We start from the raw sequence: 21,826 nt of genomic DNA on the forward strand, positions 1-21,826 counted from the left end.
CTTACTGTCCCAGTCTCCTGAGCTGGACCTGCACTCCATGCTTCCATATCTCACTGTTGTTGATCCTTTAGCATGAGGTTCTTGTTCAGTTGTTAAGTTGTGCCCGACTCTTAGCAACCCCATGGACTGCAGCACACCAGGCTTCCCTGTCCTTCACCATTACCCAGAATTTGGAGAACTCCATATTTTTCAAAGTTCAGCAGGGAGTTTCCCCCAGGTAAAGTCACTTGCCTGCTCCTTCAAATACATATAAGTATGTGAACTTGCTTCAGTGGTGACACTTAGCTTGTGATTAATTATTCATGGTTCCCTTCTGTCCCTCATGTGACTTCTATGAAGCCAGAAGTCACATTTTACTCTTTTTATTTCCAACACCTACCTCACTGCATGCCACATATAAGGTGCACAGAAAATATTTGTTGATGAAGTGCATAATAATAACAATAATAAATTAAAGCAATAATGATAGTCTGCATTTGTTGAGTACATTCTGGGTACCAACCACTATGCTAATTACTGACTTAGAATTTACTGATGAGGAAATGAAAACTTTGAGAATTTAAGTAAACTGACCAAGATTACATAGTTAGTTAGAGGAAAGCTGGGTTTTCAACCACTATGGTTTCACTCATAATCTTTTTGCTGTTCTGACTCAATGAATATGTAGTTTCATTTAATTGTTTCAGTTAAAATTATAACAAAATACCCAGAGCATATATTCAGTCAACAGAGATACAATTAAATTATATTTTCCCATTTTCACTGGTTTTTTTCCCTGTTAGAAAACCAAATATAACTGAAATCAATTTCTGACTAAAAAGTGATTGTTAGACCTGGTCTTTTTACAAATTAGTAGAGTTAGCTGGACTTATCTAAATGAAAGCATAAGAAGGTAAAACAAGTCAGCTTTAAGGAAGGAAACAGATTCTGACTCCTCTAAAAGATCATAAATTTAAGTAATAAGTATTCATAGTCCATGCCCTTAAGCAAATCTTTTAGTTCAGTGTTTTTCCTGGAAAGGTCTTTTTAATGTGGGGATTTTTCTAAAAGTAAATTCCTCTGGCTCAAAAATTTAGAATATTCCACACTCATCAGATGCATCAAATATAAAAGTAAAACTAGCAAAAAAACTTCTCAAAACCAATGGCTAACACTCACATATACAATCTTTATTAATTTTTCATTAAAGCTATTAAACATAATGTGTTCTCAGCATCCCTCAATCACATTCCTAAGAAAGCATATTGTGCACTCGTTCTCTGTAATCATTAAAGTGTTGCCACTATCTTTGCTCTTATTAAAAGAAAGGGAAAAAAGAGCTGCATGATGAAGCCAGTTCCTGCCAGTGGCTGATGAGGAGGGTGAGACTTCCATGGCAACAGCTAGGTCTTCATCCCCCCACCCATTCTGTCTAAAGGCATGTTTTTAGTTCAGTGTCCCCTCAGGCCTTATATATCTCTCTCACCAAGGTCTGTTTCCCCTTCTTCAGCGGCTCCTACTTCCAACTACTATCTATTTTATACACACATAGAGTGGCACTACTGGTAAAGAACCGCACCACCCCCCACCCCCGCCCGCCAATGCAGGAGACGTAAGAGACACGGATTCTATCCCTGGGTCAGGAAGATCCCTTGGAGGATGGTGAGGCCACCCACTCTAGCATTCTTGCCTGGAGAATCCCAGAGGGAGGAGCTCAGGGGGCTATAGCGCGTGGGGTCGCAAATGGTCGGATACAACAGAAGTGACTTAGAATGCTTATAATGTAAAAAGATATATATGTATCTTTTTTACATCACATACACTAGTTGTTTTTATTATATACACACAGAGATTTAAAAGGCAAACCTACATATAAGTCACTAGTACTGTCACCATAAAATAGCTATTTAGTTTTCTTTTTTTAGCAAGCACAAAGTGTTAAATGATATGTCCAGATAATAGCAAAATAATTGTTCCAGTTAAAAATCTTTTTTTTCCTTCAATGAATTTTAGAAATTGTTTTGTGCCTTTGAAGAACACTAAACAAACAAAATTAAGTTTCTTCCCATTGTGTTTTTACCAGTATATTTGGATAGTTTACTTTTTAAATTCTCTGCTTAAACAACTGATTAAATTCTATTGAAAATGCACTTAAAAGGAGTTATGAATATTCAGGGTAAAAAATATGAGTGGAGGTATACCAAAATTTTGGACTAAAGCTACTTTTGTATTTATTTTATGCTTGTCCCTGAATTATGTGTCTCCCTCTACAGGTAGCTGGTAGGTAATTGTACTAGTTTTATTGCTTCCATAGAAGAACTTGTATTTTCTCCTTAGTCAGCCAACCTTTACTTATCTGAAGACCTTTAGGATATAATTTGTGGAAATAATAAAAACAGCTCTAAATATAAAGACCTGTTCAGTGAGAAATTGGGACAGTATAATTTTAATTTTTGAGTCCATATACAAAATAAAACAATAATGTATCTATCACCAAGAAATCAATATCCTTTAAGATTTCTTTTACTTTCTCCAAAACATACACCTCATGGTGGGGTCAAAAGGCTACCCTAATTTCACTGATAATTTTATAAGGGTATAACTTGGGAAAAAGGGGTCTTGCATTTATTCTCAGTTCTGCTTCTAAGTAGCATTTTTTTTCTCACTGGGACTTAATTTCCTCATTTTTAAAATAGAGAACTTTAAACGCATTTTCTCTCAGTTACATTCTCACCATGAAGATCCTCAATTTAAATACGACTAAAAAAGCTTCCCTGGTAGCTCAGAAGGTAAAGAATCTGCCTGCAATGCAGGAGACCCAGGTTAGATGCCTCAGGAAGATCCCCTGGATGCGGGCAGGGCAACCCACTCCAGTATTCTTGCCTGGAGAATTCCATGGACAGAGGAGCCTGGTGGGCTACAGTCCACGGGGTCGCAGAGTCTGACACAACTGAGCGACTAGCAAAGGGACAGAAAATATGGAAATTACAAACACTGTAAAGAGATATTGTCAAGATGTGACAGGGTCTCATGAGATGGCCACGGATCATTTTTCTTGAGTTAGCTTCGTCTGAAAATGAAATGCTCAAAAAGAACTAACCATGTCCTCAAACACAAGGCTCTATACCAAAACCAGGGCTCAATGTCACAATGCAGGTATAGCTTGGGCAGCTCTGACTCTCTGCTGCCCTCTCATGTTTCAACACACTCTTTAGTTCTGCTCTTCACTCTCAGCTAAGGACGTACGCACGTGAGCCTTGCACTAAGTATGTGTATGTGTGCTCAGTCATTCAGTCATGTCCTACTCTTTGCGACCCTATGGACTATAGCCCACCAGGTTCCTCTGTCCATGGGATTTTCCAGGCAAGAATACTGGAATGGGTTGCCATTTCCTCCCCCAAGGCAGCTTCCTAACCCAGGGATGGAACCCAGGTCTCCTGCATTGCAGATAGATTCTTTACCACCAAGACACCCAGGAGCTCTGCATGAAGTATAGGGATTCCTAAAGATGTGCTATCACTACTATTTGCAAACAAAATCACAAATTAAACACACAAGTAAAGCTGATACATCATCAATGTCCTTCTTCTCTACACCACCAGTTTTTAAATTAGCTTAAGGATCAAGAACAAAAAATGTCAGGCACAGAGTAGGGATGTAGGAAGAAAACTTGGTGAATTACTCATGACAAGCTTCTGTTCCTCATCTAGCTTATCTCCTTGAATTCCTGTAACATCACCAAGAATTAGGAACTCCTATCTCCATTCTTCCAATGAGGGAATAAAACTAATGAGGTTTGCACTCAGGCCCAAAAAGTCACATGCCATCTTTCTGTTATACCACACTGAAGAACAAATAGCTCTTCAGTAGGAAGGCTCTTTTCTAAATGAACATTTGGAAGTTTTACTATTTTTTTCACTGTTACACTGATGTAGAGCTATGTATTTACCTGCTATGTAGAGCAATAAAATCTGGCAACTAACATGCTTCATCCCTAATGATAAAAATCAAACTTTTCCAACTTTAACTCATGTAAAATGGAATAACCTCCAAGGGGGAAAGGAGTGTTTTTAGTTCTATGTGAGAAAGTTTTAGAAAGAACAATGTGACATATAGAGAGAGTTAAAACTTTTTTAAAACTCAAGAAGTTGATTTATGGAGACTTAACTTTCTTTCCATCTCCCCTAGTTCATATAGAATGAATGCTAGACACAAAAACCACATTAAAAACAAGAAGAGAAAATGATGTATTGAGTGCTTATTCTGTGCTGAGAGCACTGCACACATAAACTCATTTATTTAGCAACAATTATATAAAATACGATCATTGTTCTGTAAATGGGAAAACAGGCAGAAAAAGGGTACATAACCTGCCCAGGGCCACATAGCTATCATGATAGAATATGATTTGGATTCTGGATATTCAGAGAAGCCCCTTCCTCCCCTATGAAAGCACACACAACTCCGAGTGCCCCATCAGTGATGCTCTGTGGAGGTGCTCTCCAGGGGTTCTCTGCACCAACAGGGTCTTTTGGATCAACCATGAACTTAACTGCATAGAGGAATACACTGTTCCTCAGGACCCATGGATAATTTCTAAGAAGGCCAAGTTCACCTTCAAGGTTCCCGCACTGACTGTTTAACACTCTTCTTTATCCCCGCCAGGGAGTGAACTTGGAGTCAGGTCCCACGCCACTGAGGGAGGAAATTCACAAGCACCACCTTCCCCCTGTGTCTTGTCTTCTAGCGAAGCCTCATGATTTATATTTTTAAGGGCCCACTCTTTCAGAATGAGCTCAGAGAGGAGAACGTCCCTTGCTGTTGCCTTTATTCCCCTACCCCCTCATTCAACTTTTTCACCTTAGTTTGCTATGCTTGGGCAAGGAAAAAGGCTTCCATTTGCTAGCCAGTTAATTTCCTGTTGTGCTCTGTGATGAATACAGCTGCATGAAGCACTTAATGACAGCTAATACTTAATGACAGTTAATTAGTCTCCTTTCGTAGATATTTCTATAGCCCACAGCCCCAGTCAAGATCATGTGGGTACAAAAGAGGCCATATTAACCTTGATACCCAGATATCCATGACCCACAGTTCGCTCTGGTATTGCTCCAGGCTTTAGCACTAAGTGAAAACATTTGGGATCTTCTATGGGGCCTCTTATGTATTTAAGACTACTTCTGTGCCTTCTGAGTGGACTGCTCTCTCTTTAATCAGTGCCAGATGCCTGCCATGATGGTCAGTAAGCTGCCCTGACCATGTAGCACCCACCACCTCTTGGTGGACACAAGAGCTTCCACTGGTACCTGCAGCTGCTCTTCTGGGAGGATGCTCTGGGAGGCTGGCTCATATGTAACCTCAAGCTACAGGAGCTTTCAGGGACCAAAATAGCACTGAGTTCTGTACAAATTGCGATGTCAGCCATCTCACTTATTGCAAAGGTGAAGGGGGCTCAGGTCTAGTGCTGGGAGCAAGGCTGGGAACCAGGTTCCAGGCTGGGAACCATGGTGTCTCTCATTAGAGGCGCCGGGTACGTTTGGGCTCTCATATTAAATTCTTGGTCTCTGAAGAAGGAATTTCTTACTCAAAGAACTTACTTTAATGTATTAGAATTTCACTTATTGTTCATCTCTTGACCAATAGCAAGAAGAAAACAGGCAAACCAGACGTAGACTATGAAATGCCAGCTGAAAATAATCACCAATAAGATCTTGAAAGATAAACATGGTAAAGACAACCAATAATGTAATAGTCAACAGAACGCAAGTCTATTTGAAAGACATTCAGGAAAGACCAACATTAACAACTATTCCAGAATCACTTTGATGTGATGACCACAAATGAGCCCAATTGAAAGGTCCTGACTGGACATGATGAAGTTAACTTTCAAGCAAAGTATAGTCACTAATAACGTAATAATGAGCTCCTCTGCATGTTATGAGCTGGAGTCCAAGGAAGACACTTGAATCAAGTGAAGTGTGGGTCTAGTTTGGAGAATATGTTAATTGTCTTCTGGTAATAATTTTAGAAAACATAGGTTTTCTTCTTTGGGCAATTATTTTAATGAATCAATTGGAGTTTCAAGAAATGATTAAATGAGTTCAAATGTGGTTTCAGGTTCAGCAAAATGAGATCATTTGCTCTGTTTTTGGCTCAGCTGAGGTCAAGCCCCATGTCTAAAATAGACTAATAGGATTTGGAGTAATTTTATTCTTCTGCCCTTTACACCCTTCATCCTTCCATCCACTTCTCTTCCCCAAACATCTGTTCTTTTGATCTCATTGAACTTTCAGCTATTATATAATTACTTCTTCTCTCCTCTCCCAAACTGAATTTAATCTCAACTCTGCAGGTCCAAAGTGGGAGTATTGGAATGGCGCTCCTTCCTACACACAACTGGGATATTGATTAAACAAGAAGCTAACTTTTATTTATGTATTGACTTTCATTAAACCAAACTAGCATATATTAACAATATGATGATAACACAAGCTCAGAAACAACTTGGTCAACACTTTTAAGGTAATGACCTCTCAAGATATAAATGAGCAACCCTCAGTGGAGTAAAGAGTACAAATTTAACTCGTTTTTTTTTTTTTAAAGGCACATTAGTTAAGTTTTACCAATAGCTTAAAATGGACAGCTTGTGAGATCAATGAGAGAAATGATATGATAAAGAGGAAAGGATTAATTTCTTAAATACTTTAAAACTGCAGGAAAAACTGGTACTATAATAATTAGGTAGAATCTTGGAAAATATGCTTTTTTCTTAGACGTGAAAAGAATAATCTCCCAGATTTTTCTTACCTGTTAGGGTGGCTTTGTTGATGGATGGTTGGTTGCACATGGGTGATCTTCTGACAAAGAGAGAGAAACACAGAGCAGTAAATATGTGATATTTTGTTGGTTTCGGGACTCTCTGAGTCATTTCAAATACACCATTTAAATGTAAGGATTATTTTTAAGTTAGGATAAGCAAATCAAGATTTTTTTCATGCTAGCCAGTCAAATTCCTATGCGCCCTTTGTACTACAGTTCAGATCAAAAAAAAAAAAAAAGAAAGAAAGTTAAATCTCATTGTGATAGACTTTGGGGTAAATAAAGCTGATGTAAATGTCACAGAGACATGAGTGAAGAGGAAGTCTTTATTGACTGACCATATTCTATTAAGCCAGGGCTTACAGAGCAAACACTGACTTTCTGAACTTGAAAAAGCAGTGAGTCTACAACTGGTTTCTCTAATGCAACGTTACAAAACTTTTATTTTTGCATAACTTGACATGATTACCTGTACATGATCAGAAGTGAATGATTCCTTGTAAACTAAATTACACTCAGAGAAGCTGCTTCAACTTTTTCCTATTTTCTTATATTAAGAAACATCTCTGATACATTTGTTAGAGAGGTACATTAACAACTGGCCCAAATGCTGTTGAGATTTTAGAAACACTATAAGGGTACTTAAGTCAATCCTATTTTGTAGTCTCTAATTTTTCAGAGGTTGGTGAAGTTTCACAAAATGATTACAAACCCTTTGGGGTAAAAAAAAAATGCTACATGATTAATCTATATTCTCTGCAGAGCCCAGTACAATGTATTCAGTGTTTAATCAATTATGTTGAAGAAAATATCACTTACGGAATTTTAAATTTTTTTGAAATGTAATGTTATAAAGGTGTTATCACTCTGTGATGGTCGAGAGGAGTGGGGGTGTGTGACAGGAAGGCTAAAGAGAGAGGGGGTACACACACACTTACGGCCGATCCATGTTGTATGGCAGAAATCAACACAACATTGTACAGCAATTATTCTCCAGTTAAAAAAAATGAACTCATTACATAATTGAAAGCTCTTAAAATATAGTGATATTTAAAACATTTTATAAAATAGATACACTCAACGATGTCTCAAAAGTGTTTGTCTTCGTTTTAGGAGGGTTGTTTTGGTAGTTCTAGTAGTGGCTAACCCTTAATAAGGGCTTAATGTGTGTCTGACATTTTGCTAAAGGAGCACTTTAGACGAATGATCTCATTTAATCCTTACAACAAAGCTTAAGGCAGAGAGTTTCATTGTTCCCATTTTACCAATGAGGAAAACACAAGCTTTGGGAATCTAAAGGCTTCTTCAAAGTAAGGAACCTGAGATTTGTAGTGCCAGGGCCCCATGCTGTACTCTGTTGCTTTATTTTTTAGGCAGCTTTTGTTGAACCTCTGCCGATGGCAGGTTCCTGCAGAGCCTTGGTTCAATCTGCCTTCCTGCGATGAATGATCTCTTAGCAGGGCTGGGAGGTACATGGGGAAAGCAGTCTGGTACTTTTTAAGTTCCCACTGCCTGGGTTCCAGTCAGCATCTGACTCTGTTTCATTGCTCTTAAATTGACTGATAACAGTTTGGGATTGACATTTTGCATTCATTTGATTGAAAAATGCACCAAAGTTTACTTCTGAGTCATTTTAGTTTTTATTATGAAACTTAATTAATGCTTCATTAAAAAGAAAGGTTAATGTTTACAACTGCTACTTTGAAATAGTTCTGGTCTATATACCAATAGTCATCTACTTGCTGAGAGTTTATTATTCAAATCATTTATATAATGATTGGGCTTCCCTGGTGGCTCAGCAGCAAAGAATCTACCTGGTAATGCAGGAGATGCAGGAGTTGCAGGTTCGATCCCTGAGTCAAGAAGGTCCCTGGAGAAAGAAATGGCAACCCATTGCAGTTTTCTTGCCTGGGAAATCCCATGGACAGAGTTGCTCGGTGGGCTACAGTCCACAGGGTTGCAAAGAGTTGGACATAACTTAGCAATTGAGTACAGGCACATATAATGATTATTCCTTTTTAGTCCTTCCTCTGTGAAAATTTAGAAAGTATTGATTTTGTCTGGAAAGGTATCAAAGAAATATTTTCTAAAACTTTTCTATAGTTTTGAAAACCAAATCATGGGCTTGTCCCTTATTATCTTCTTTTGATATCAACCCTATAGCTGGCACTTGGGAACTTGATATTTCAACAAGTAACAACAGCAGAAAATATTAATCATTTGATCCACAGCTACAGTGATAAATCATTTAACAAAGAATGAGCCAGAACTCACTTCTGGAATGGAAAATCTCAAGGGCAAGGAAGAACAGGGGGACAGGAACCAGCAGCAAGTGAACAAAAGTCAGCTGTGAGCAAGTGAGGGCCTGCAGGGGTAAGGGCTTCAGATATATCCTTCCAAACTCACTTCTTATAGGATTCAGAAATGGTGGATTATGCAAGCTAGTGCAGTGACAGTCTCTCAGTTATGTCCAACTCTTTATGACCCCATGGATTATAGCCTGCCAGGCTATTCTGTCCATGGAATTCTCCAGGAGAGAATATTGGAGTGGGTACCCATTCCCTTCTCCAGGGGATCTTCGCAACCCAAGGATCAAACCTGGGTTTCCTGCATTGCAGGAAGATTCTTTACCAGCTGAGATACCAGGGAAGCCCCTAGCATATGCCTTCCACAAAATCCAAGGGTGGGCTTGGGAGTGTTCTAGTGGCATTGTGAGTACCCAGTGGGGAAATTATGGTTCCCTCAAGTCATGATGTGATGAACCATTTTGCCATATCCATTTTGCTATCACTGAATAGAATAGAGTTTATCTGTGTGTAGATTGAGTCCTACTATTCTGATACCTGAGAAGGCTGATTGGGTTTGGATCCAAAAAGAAGGTACAAATCTGTTCCAATCAAAAGAGAGACTACAAATACCTCTGCGTCCGTGTGTTCGGTCAAGTGTGACTCTTTGCTACCATATGGACTGTGGCCTGCCAGGCTCCTCTGTCCATGGAATTTTCCAGTAAAAACTATTGGAGTGGGCTGTCATGTCCTACTCCAGGGTTCTTCCTGACCTAGGGATCGAACCCACATCTCCTGTGTCTCTTGCATGTGCAGGCAGATTCTTTACCACTAAGCCACCGGGGAAGCCCAGAAAAACAAGCCTACCAGATAATATTGTTTAATTAGACTTCACCCAGGGCACTATAAGGCAGGTCAAGTTCAGGCATAAATTACGTTTTTCTACCCTCCTCTTAGCTGCTCTTTTCCATTTTAATCTGTTTTGCCCCTGTGAGTCAGTTGAAAACCTTTGTCTCACATAGAAGAGGCCTCAGATCATCTCTCTGGGGACAGAAAGACTAGCCTGATGCCGTCACGCCTGCTGAACAACTGTCTGCCTGCCCACAGGTACAGACGCTGCTACTCAAATGACCAAGGCTGAAGGAAGTGTAAAAGGAATTAGTCACAAAGCCTCTTGTTCACCTTCCAAAGACAAAAATCTCAATTTCCTGGACAAAAATTGAAGTTGAAAAGTTTGGAAGGGACGCCAGTAACTTCATTTCTCCTGCAGAGCTGCGACATTCCAAAGAGAAGGTGATAGAACTTGGGAGCTGCCAAATGCCAAAAGCACCAAGGGAGCCACTGAACATGGAAGACATGTTTGGTAATGAACAGGCAACTCAAAACATACCCTCAGGTTTCCCAAGCTGGATTTCTGTGTCGCCCTGCCAGCCATCAAGCACGTGCAGAATAATGACTGTGCTGGGTATTACACTAGGCACTGGGAACTCAAAAATGAACCAGATACCACCTCTGCTTTCTGGGACCCAAAATTCTTAAGCAGCTTTCAGACAAGAGAACAGGCAACTGGAATACTGAGAGGAATGTACTAAAACAGAGGTGAAGGACAGAAGGTGATGGATAGGCATACCACCCGGGTTGGATCCTGTGGGTGTGGATACATGTGGGGTGTTACTTAGAGATAGTGCCCCAAATGAAATTATATCTTAAGTTGTAACCTAAAGAATGAATTACAGTTAGCCCAGTGGATGAAGAGGGGAAGAGGGAGGTGAGAAATGCTTAGCCTGAGGGAAAAGAACTGCAAAATTTCATTACCTGCAAAACGTGAAAATCAACGGAAGCTTCTGAGTTCCATTCCAGTTATTTGTATTGTGGCATTTATACTGATATTTTAATTTAAACCTTGTTCTGTCACAGAAAATAAGGGCATAATGGCCAGAGCTTATTTTAATCACAGGAAATGTGAATTTGGGAGGTGGATTCTGATATTATGGGATGGAAAGTTTAGATTTTGTGTGTGTGTTATGAAGTGGTAATTACAACAAAATTTTATATGCATAGATAAGTTCAAATACATTTTTAGTCACTGTCTCTTAATATTGATTTAAGGAATTTTTTTCCTTGAAAATTCTTCAGAGTTGATATTTTAATGATAATATTATATTATTCATAATGTTGTTGTTGTTTAGTCGCTATGTAGTGTCCATGGACTGTAGCCCACCAGGCTCCTTTGTCCATGGGATTTACCAGGCAAGAATACTGAAGTGGGTTGCAGGGGATCTTCCAGACCCAGGGATTGAACCTGAGTCTCCAGCCTGGCAGGTGGATTCTTTAGCACTGAGCCACCTGGGAAGCCCTCATTATTCATAATAGGTTATCACAATAATGGCATGTGAATAACTAATCAGTTTTCCATTTAATCTTGAAAAATTACTTTTCTTTATTTTTTCATTTCCCATCTTTATTAGAAGCCCCCCGAGTTATAATTATTTTCCTTCTCATCTTTCTCTCTTTCAAACACTTCCTTCCCCTGTCATCCCATAAATCCCAGTTTTGTTAACTGTTCCATGCTGCTAATGATCCGAGTCAGTAACAGCCGGAGAATTAGAATCTTCCCTGTGATATGAGTCTTCCCTGGTGGCTGAGACACTAAAGAATCTGCCTGCAGTGCAGGAGACCTGGGTTCGATCCCTGGGTTGGGAAGATCCCCTGGAGAAGGGAATGGCACCCCATCCCAGTATTCTTGCCTGGTGAATCTCGTAGACAGAGGAGCCTGGAGGGCTGCAGCCCACAGAGTTGCAAGGAGTCGGACACGACTGAGAGACTAAGACACACACCTGTGATATGAGGCTTCCCCAAGGAATGGTTGTGCCAGAATTAAGAGGATGCCTTTGGGTTAACTTCAAGTCTTGATGACATTATTTGTCAATGGTTAATTTATGAAGTAAGCCCACACTACAAAGTTACCCTGCGTATAAATGACTAGACAGAGGACTGATTATGCCAGGTGATCTCTGACAGATGGAATCACTGTATTTATTTGTCATCCTGATTCATTTCTGATATGAGAACCATCACTACAAAGTATTTATAGAAAATTAACAGGACTTCATATGACTTAGTGTAAATGGTTAGACACCATGGCCATGATTCAGAGAAATCTAATATATTGCCTTGAGTTCAAGCAAACTGAGAAAACACTTTAAAAGGTGAGCTGGAAGGTGGGGGTAAAAAGAATAACTTACTTGCTAGGTGCTCGGTCTTGCAAATTAGTCAAAGCAGCAAAGTTGTTTCGAACAGTTCTCAGGCTGGCCAAGACCTACAAGAAAAAAGGATTACTTAAACTTCTTGAAATAAGGCCCTCTTCAATGCAATATGAAACAGTTTGGTGATTTTTAAAAACAGTTTGCTAAGTGAAAGTTTAATATTGCTTGCAATGTAGCTTCATATAGTACTCAAGAATCTCCCAGCACCTGGTGAAAGTGACATGGATCTATCTGAAATCCAGAGAGGCCAGACTTATGGATTTTCCAGATATTAGTCTGCACTGTCTACAAATATGGTGACATTAGCAGCAGTTTCCACAATATTACTAGATTCTCCAGTCAGTAAAGTAGTATCCCAGGGAATATACATAGAAGGCTGCTGTTGCATCTTATATAAATTTGAAATCGCATCATGTAAAATATTCAAGTCTCATTTTAGGTAAAAAATGTAAAACAAAATTCTCCTCAATATCTTCACCAAGAAGGCCAGTCTTGAAGTCAGCAAACTGAGTATACTTTAAATCGTTTTCTCCCCTTTACCACATAGCTATTTTAGTAAACAGAGATTCTTTTCTTCATTAAGGTTATCTGAATCATGAATTCTAAGGTCTCAAGCAAAATGAGACTGCCCTGGATATGCACAGTGCCTGGCCCACAGAAGGTACTCAAGACAAATTTGTTGAATAAATGAGTATATGGACAACGAACATATCCATGTACCAACGGGTTCCACTATCTCTAATAACTCTTCCTTTTTCTACTTATAGTGAAACTATAAAGTGGCAAACGAATCTGAAGACCAGAAGAGAGAAGTGACAAGAGTACTGTATCTCCGTCTACCCCCTCACTTTTTCCTAGAATGGACAAGTCCCCCCAGGGTGGAGTCTTTATTAGGTGAGTCATCTGGGGGACAACCAGCATGTTAAGTTTATCTAGAGCATAGATTTCAGATGTCTTATTAGGTACCACACAACAACCCAGATTGCCTGGCTCTCTGACATAGTCAATGTGTGAACTTACAAAATTCTGTCATCTCTTTGACCCTAAGTTTCTCATATGTAAACCAGCATAGTAACATCTGGACTCCCCTGATGGCTCAGACGGTAATGAGCCTGTCTGCGATGCAGGGGACCCGTGTTCAATCCCTGGATCGGGAAGATCCCCTGGAGAAGGGAATGGCAACCCACTCCAATATTCCTGCCTGGAGAATTCCATTGGCAGAGGAGCCTGGAGGGCTACAGTCCATGGAATTGCAAAGAGCCGGACATGACTAAGCGACCAACAGGTTTTATAGTAACATCTGGGCTTTCCAGGTGGCCCAGTGGGTAAAGAACCTGCCTGCAAGGCAGGAAACACAGGCGCTATCGGTTTGATTCCCGGGCTGGGAAGATCCACTGGAGGAGGGCATATCAACCCTCTCTAGTATTCTTGCCTGGAGAATTGTATGGAAAGAGGAGCCTGGCGGGATCCAGTTCACGGATTGCAGAGTCGGATATGACTGAAGCGACTGAGCACACACGCATGCATAGTGACATCTACGTCACAGGGCTGCCGTGAAAATGAAGTGACATGGCAGGTTGGGTGCCAAGAACAATGCTCGGCAAACAGAAGGCACTCAGTGAATATTGGCCCATTATGGCGACAGTCTATGTAATGATTTGGTGTGTGTGTAGGAAACTGACTTAAGGCCTATCACTGACAATACACTGGTGGGGTGGGAGGGGCACATTTTATATAACTGCTCCAAGAGTTCCAGAACTGTTTCCAGAATTTTGTCATTTGGCACTGACCTAAAGTCAGTCTAAATTTTAAGACAAAAATATCTCAGATATTTCTGAAACTGGCTTTAATTCTTTTAAGTTCCTGGGAAACTGTTTATGCCCTGGGACAGTGACTTCCCAGGTGGCTCAGTGGTAAAGAATCTGCTTGCCAATGAAGGAGACTTAGGAGACGAGAGTTCAATCCCTGGGTCAGGAAGATCCCCTGGAGGAGGAAATGGCAACCTGCTCCAGTATTCTTGCCGGGAAAATCCCATGGACAGAGATGCTTGGCCAGCTACAGTCCATGAGGTCCCGGAGTCGGACACGGCTGAGCATGCACAGGGAGTGACCTACAGCATTAGGAGTTAATGACGTTTTCTAAGGTGCCAATCACGATTAACGCAGTCACTGGAAAAATCTGGCTCATTATCACATATAAACAACTCACGGTGCTGAAAGGTCATGCTGCCTATGACAAAGTATTCAAATAGCCAACTGCTGACATCAAACCATGATGTCTTTTATTAGGCATGAAATCTTGAATGATGCAGAAAGAATTCTGACAAATGATCCACTGTCATTAAATCATGCAAGCTGAATTTATGCTTTAAAAATTGAATATCAAATACAGTAATCAGGCATTTTGAATAAAATTATTACACACCCTCCCCAGTTGATCCTTGTTCTAGGCAAAATGTTAACTTCAGAATTCTGAGAACTTCATTTTTAATAAATTATAGTAAGTGCACTGCATCTGACAGCTGGACAAATAGAAATAGTATCACAGGTAATTGATATTCTATGCTCACTTGAAAGCAAGCATTACTTCATGAAAGACATACTCCACTTGCTTTTCTGTGTAAAGGTTTTTGCCTCCGTTATACTAAAGATATTAAATTAGATATTTTACTGTTTTTTTAATTTAAATTTAATTTTTAAATTTTGTATTTATTTTTGTATATTCTCTATCTTCACATGGCACAAAGTTTAAACAAAAGTAAACTGTCTCCTTCTCAATAACAAAGATAAAAATCAAAATTATTATATCTGAGAGGAGGTAGATAGATGCACTCTGGCAGGCACACTCAGGGCACTAAAACATTGGCACTGTTCTATTTCTTAAACTGCTGATTTTTATTCTTATATTTTAGAAAGTCACTAGATAATTTCTCTTATATGATGAAATATTTCAAAATAAAAAGTGAAGAAAGAAATTTCCCTTTTAGCCCCTCCTCCAATCAGCTGCCTGTCCCCTCTCCTCACTGACTTTTTATTTTTTAATTAGACTATAATTGCTTTACAATGTTGTGCTACTTTTTGCTGCACAACAAGGTGAATCAGCTCTAAGTATACCCCCTCCTTGCTCAGCCTCCGCCCACCTCCCCATTCCACCCCTCTAGGTCTTTACAGAACATGAGCTGAGCTCCCTATGCTATAAAGCAGCTTCTCACTAGCTATTTATATTATACACAGTAGTGTATATATGTCACTTGCTGACTTCTAGATTGTCTCCTAAATTTCACTTTTACAAATATTGCCATAGTAAATAAGTTGGTAGCTGTATCACTCCCCATGGGTGCAAGTATTACCTTATTTTTCTTGTAGTAGGCAAATAGCAGGGCAGATAGTAGGGCAGAAAGTGAAGAACTAAAGAACCTCTTGACGAAAGTGAAAGAGGAGAGTGAAAAAGTTGGCTTAAAACTCAACATTCAGAAAACTAATATCATGGCATCCAGTCCCATTACTTCATGGAAAATAGATGGGGAAACAATGGAAACAGTGACAGCCTTTATTTTGGGGGGCTCCAAAATCACTGCAAATGGTGACTGCAGCCATGAAATTAAAGATGCTTGCTCCTTGGAAGAAAAGTCATGACCAATCTAAACAGCATATTAAAAAGCAGAGAGATTACTTTGCCAACAAAGGCCCGTCTAGTCAAAGCTGTGGTTCTTCCAGTGGTCATGAATGGATGTGAGAGCTGGGCTATAAAGAAAGCTGAGTGCTGAAGAATTGATGCTTTTGAACTGTGGTGTTGGAGAAGACTCTTGAGAGTCCCTTGGACTGCAAGGAGATCCAACCAGTCCATCCTAAAGAAAATCAGTCCTGAATATTCATTGGAAGGACTGATGCTGAAGCTGAAACTCCAATTTTTGGCCACCTGATGTGAAGAACTGACTCATTTGAAAAGACCCTGATGCTGGGAAAGATTGAAGGTGGGAGGAGAAGGGGGATGACAGAGGACGAGATGGTTGGATGGCATCACCGACTCAGTGGACATGAGTTTGAGTAAACTCTGGGAGTTGGTGATGGACAGGGAGGCCTGGTGTGCTGCAGTCCATGGGGTCACAGAGTCGAACACGACTGAGCGACTGAACTGAACTGAACTGAGGGCAAATAACATTTTGTAATGTTATATTAAGCATTGACTATTATCTTCTGCACCATGACATTTATGACACCAGCAGAAGTGTAAATAGAAGTGCCAATCAAATCCTATAAGAGCCAAGTTCAGTGATCCTGGGTGACACAACCCAAAGGCATTGTGTTAGACTTCTCTGTTTCTCACTGGCATTGGAGGACACAAAGAGTGAAGCATCTGCTACTACAGGTTACAGGGGAAGAACCAGAAACAGTTTCACACAAGCCACTGAGTCAGGGTTTAATTATTCTTCACTTTTGTTACAGAGCAGCTCTCAAGGCCCTTGAATTCAACCCTTTAAGAGCTGTAGTCAGAGCTCTAACACTCCGATAGTTTTCTCGTCAGTCTTTACTGATTACTAACCAAAAGGTCCCTGAGGTTTTTCTCCCACATTAACAGTTCAATGGTTACAAAATCAGGGTCATTTCTTCTTCTTCTGGCCCTCCAAGCAAAAGCATAATGATTCAAGGTCAAAATACATTGGGAAAGAGGAAAACACTTTAGAAAAGATAATTAGGACACTGATATGGAAATTTTTCCACACAGTTGTATTGGCCTGTAAGAGGGATCAAATGTTATTTACACACATTAATCGAAGACTTTCTTGGGGTTTTTTTCTTTGGCTGCACCACACAGCATGAAACATCTTAGTTCCCTAACCCCTACTCCCTCTGTTCCCTGCAGTAGAAGGGAAGAGTCTTAACCACTGCACTTCTGGGAGAAATCCCCTTTCTTAGGTATTTCTCAACATTTATTAACCAACAAGATTCTCTGAAAATGGCAGACCAAAGTGGATTTCATTAAAAAGTTAAACATCTGAACATACTCACATAAAAGGAATCTGTACTTCTATATTAATAATTTCTGGAAAAGACTTAAAGAGTTTGCTTTAAAAAAAAAAATATGGCAATGACAGTCTTGTTAAAAACTCCTGCTTGATAAAATAACAACCAAGAAATAAATAGCTTTGAGAATGTTTTCATTCTGGATACACATTAAGCCACTAGATGGCAATAAAGCACAGACTATGAGTTGCCACAGGCCTTAGATCAGGTAGGGCGGAGGGTCTGAGGAGGGAGAAAGAACTCTTTGTCTTGGTTTTGCTTCCAGAAAAAATACTGGAGCCAAATTGTGATTATTTACAAGATAGAAAGGTCATTTTGACAGAAAATGTCTTTCCAAGTTATGTTTGATTAAACTATATGAACTTGCTGTTTTTGTATGCCAGCAAAGGTTGAATATTGATAATTTCATGTAGTTCAACCCCAAAAGTATTTAGATTCCTAGAACATGCTACTGAAATTTATTTTAATGAAGGATAAAAAACCCAACAGGTAGAAGCAACTGAAATCTGATGATTTTCTTCTTTCTTAGAGAAAGAAACAAGGAAATCCTACTGAATTCAATGATAAGACCACAAGATTGCTATTTCTGGGTGAAACAGGGAAAAGACACACAGAGGCGTTTTTTAAAAATCAACAATGTCCCATTACCATGGGATAGCAATGTTCTACAGGGTTAATAACCACCATGTTTTTCCTAAAATTACCCTAGGTGCTATAATTTTGGTAAGAATAAAGGTGAAATGATTGGGCTGTTCCTACTCTGTACTTTTAAATCAAGTGTATCTCGCTCAATCTGAGCGATGTGAGGGTGGGGGATACAAGATAATATCTGGATATTTTCTGCCCTTTGTTAAACTAAAGGTTCCATTTCTTTGAATACTGCACACTTCCAGGGGAGGATTCTAATTGACAAAGAATTTTACAAGGTGGTCACTCATGAATTGATACAAATAACGGAAAAGGGAGGGCCAGAGGAAACTGAGGAGAAAGCAGGTTCCTATATTGCATCTGTGTTGTGCCTCCTTGGTGTTCCTTGGCCCCTCAAGATCTCTGGCCAAACTGAGACTTCACCTTTGAGAGGAAAAGGTCAGCTGCCAAGTGGTATCAGATGACATGACATCATTTCTGTCAACACTTACTCTAAGGAAATACCCAAACAGAAAGATTTCAGCATAAGCACAGAAGAATATTTCAAACGTAAAACAATAAAATATTTAGAGCTGTTATTTTCCTGGGAGCAAAAAGATTCTGAATTTACAGGGGGAAACATAAGAAACTAGAAGTGGAAAAGTGTTTAGATTGAACACCAGCAAGAATTTCTAACCCTGACAGTGTTACAGACTTGGGAATAGAATATGGAGGGGTGGTGGAGGATCTTTCCTGAAGGTTGTGTTTATGCTTGATGCTTTAGGTTCAGCTCTGTCTTCAAAGTGGAATATGATCTTGCACATTTTCCCAATTTCTCTCACAACCTAAGATTTTATTCTCTTAGCTTCACAGGAAACTGTGGCTGGGGAACAACAGCGAGGGATCCTTTCATGCTTTGGAGATGAAGGTAAAGCGTGAAGAAATGAGTTCTCAAGAAGAGGCTGACAATGAGATGGGCTTGGAAGGAGCCTCTGAGCAGCTGAGACAGTAGGAGGCCCATTTTAAAGAATTATGAGAAGGAAAATACACACAGGAAATCAACCCTGAATAGTCACTGGAAGGACTTTCGCTGAAGTTTCAATACGTTGGCCACCAGATGTGAAGAGCCAACTCATTGGAAAAGACCCTGATGCTGGGAAAGATGGAGGGCAGGAGAAAAGGGTGATAGAGGACAAGATGGTTGGATGGCATCACCAACTCAATGGACATGAGTGTGAGCAAACTCCGGGAGATGGTGAAGGACAGGGAAGCCTAGTGTGCTGTAGTTTATGAGATGGAAAGAGTCAGACACAACTTACTGACTCAACAACGACAACAAATACACACAGGAAAATAAAACTGAAAGGGGTAGAAAGTAAAATGTCAGTCTTTCGGGGTTTAGAATTATAGGGACTTTTCTTTTTCTTCCTTTTACTCATATTTAATTTTTCTATGCCAAAGGTTTTATTTTGAAAGTAATATGGCTTTTTTCACTGGAATAATCTAGTGTGAAATTAGCAACCCCAAAGCATGTTGGGAACGAGGGGAATATTTTGGCCTATTTCAACACTTCCCTGAGTGACCTGTTAAATGTCTATAGTCTTCTCTATTGGTGAAAACAACTATGGTATAGTTGACCAATAATACTGGTTTCAACTCAAGTGACAAAAACATCTTCCCATTTAAGCATCATAATATTTAGCATTAAATGGTGAATACTCCAGCCTATACTAAAACTTTGAGGAGGGACTTCCCTGTAGTTCAGATGGTAAAGAATCTGTCTGCAGTGCAGGAGATCCAGGTTTGATCCCTGGGTCAAAAAGCAGAATGGCAACCCACTCCAATAGTCTTGTCTGGAGAATTCCATGGACAGAGGAGCCTGGTGGGCTACAGTTCATAGGGGTCACAAAGAGAGTTGGACACGACTTAGCGACTAACATTACCCTACAGTACAAAATAAGCTTGTGGTGCCCAATTAAGCTGAAGAGAAGGCCATAGACAACTGCTGCTAACTGGTTCTTCTTTCATAGCTCTTTCCCCAAAGATGCTCTATCAAAATAGTTCAGGGTTCAATAAGTTTTAAAATAAAATTCTGACTTCCCTGTAGCTCAAATGGTAAAAAAAACTTGCCTGTGATGCAGGAGACCAGGATTCAATGCCTGGGTCAGGAAGACCCTCTGGAGAAGGGAATGGCAATCCACTCCAGTATTCTTGCCTGGAGAATTCCATGGACAGAGAAGCCTGGCAGGCTACAGTTCATGGGGTTGCAAAGAGTTGGACACGACTGAGCAACTAGCACATACATATATATAGTTTTTAAAATTATATACTCTTGTAAAAGGCCATTTGTGAAAGCTGTGATGAAGCCACTTATAAAGAATCTGCAGCCTTTTGGGCAATAACTACCTTCCATAAGGTGATATGAGTCATTAAGCTAATCAGAATCAAACTTTCCTAAGCAGAGTCTAAGAATTATTTTCAGGCATCATATATACCCACAAATTATACAGAGTGTTTTTTATTCAAAGATCCAATTTCAAGGGTATTATTAGTAAGTACACATCCTAGTTAAACAGCTCATTGACATAGACTAAGTGATGTTTTACATATGTTTCTCAGCATATCAATTATAATACTTTACAGAAAATGTCTGATATGTAAAAGACTAGATTTCCTTAAAATTGAAGAGTATTAATGGCAAGGTTCAAGTTGAAATTTATTGATCAATTAGTTGGAGATTAACACATACTACTTGACATAAGATATACAGATTACTTTTTTTCACATTTTACTACATACTTAAGTGCATTTTTCTTACAACACCTAGAGGTTTTAGTTAGAATCAAGAATAGTGACCTAAATATACTCAGGTTGGAATGATTGTTTCTATATTTGATGATGGTTATTTGTATATTATTTTACCTGATTTACTCTGTTACTCAGCTTTAGATATAAATTTATGGGTTCTTGACAGCTATTGATTAAAAGTCCTTAGCTTTGTAAGATTTTATTATCACAAAACATGATGAAACATGATTGAAATTTTTTAACATAGAAATATAATTATTAGAAAAAACTAATGATCTCCAGTAAAATTTTAAACAAATGAGACATTAAACTTCCAAAAGGGGTGGTGGTGATATTCTATTTTTAATAGTCTGCATCAATGAAAAATATCACTACATACTTTGCTGTTTATGGACTCATTAAATTTTGATCTAAATTATAGCAATTAACAACTTCAGGAAATTTGGGATTTCCCTTGTGGCTCAGAGGTAAAGAATCTTCCTGCCAATGCAGGAGATGCAGGTTCAATCCCTGGGCTAGGAAGATCCCACATGCTACAGAGGGGCTCTCGGAGACAAGAGAAATCACTGTTGTGAGAAACCCTCACTCTGCAACTAAAGAGCAGCCTCTGCCCACCACAGCCAGAGAAAAGTATGCCCAGCAACGGAGACCCAGCACAGCCAAAAACAAATAAATTTTTAAAAATGTCAGGAAATTTGAAAAAGTGTTAGAACCATACATAATTCTGCTATCCAAATACTGTCATTATTCATTTTTAAAAACAATGCCTATTATGAAATTTTGGAGATCAAAGAAGCCTTGCTGATAACAACACAAAATTCATTAAGTATTCTATTTTCCAGAAATAAGCTTGGTGTTATTTCAATCTCTTGATAACCTATGAGACAAGTAGTCTTGTGTCATTTCACAGAGGAGAACAGGCTTGCCCATGCACATTCATTAGCAAGAGTAGGTGAAAGGCTTTGACTGGGGTCTATCTTAAGCCAGCTGAGTCCCCAATTTTACCAGCTGGGAAAAA

General features: G+C 39.4%; 1 protein-coding gene across 7 annotated transcripts in view; it reads right to left on the reverse strand.

Annotated features, from left to right (window-relative positions):
- The window catches only part of PDE4D (phosphodiesterase 4D), a 948,758-nt gene that overhangs the window by 188,688 nt on the left and 738,244 nt on the right, over positions 1-21,826 (reverse strand). For all 7 annotated transcript variants that reach the window (XM_070476717.1, XM_070476718.1, XM_070476722.1 and 4 more), the window contains 2 exons: positions 12,329-12,402; positions 6,787-6,836 (listed from right to left, as the gene is read on the reverse strand). In XM_070476717.1, the coding sequence (XP_070332818.1) occupies positions 6,787-6,836; positions 12,329-12,402 (124 nt within the window). The remainder of the gene's footprint in view (positions 1-6,786; positions 6,837-12,328; positions 12,403-21,826) is intronic.

The sequence above is a fragment of the Odocoileus virginianus genome, chromosome 14 (assembly GCF_023699985.2).
Source record: "Odocoileus virginianus isolate 20LAN1187 ecotype Illinois chromosome 14, Ovbor_1.2, whole genome shotgun sequence".
NCBI classification, from domain to species: Eukaryota; Metazoa; Chordata; class Mammalia; order Artiodactyla; family Cervidae; genus Odocoileus; species Odocoileus virginianus.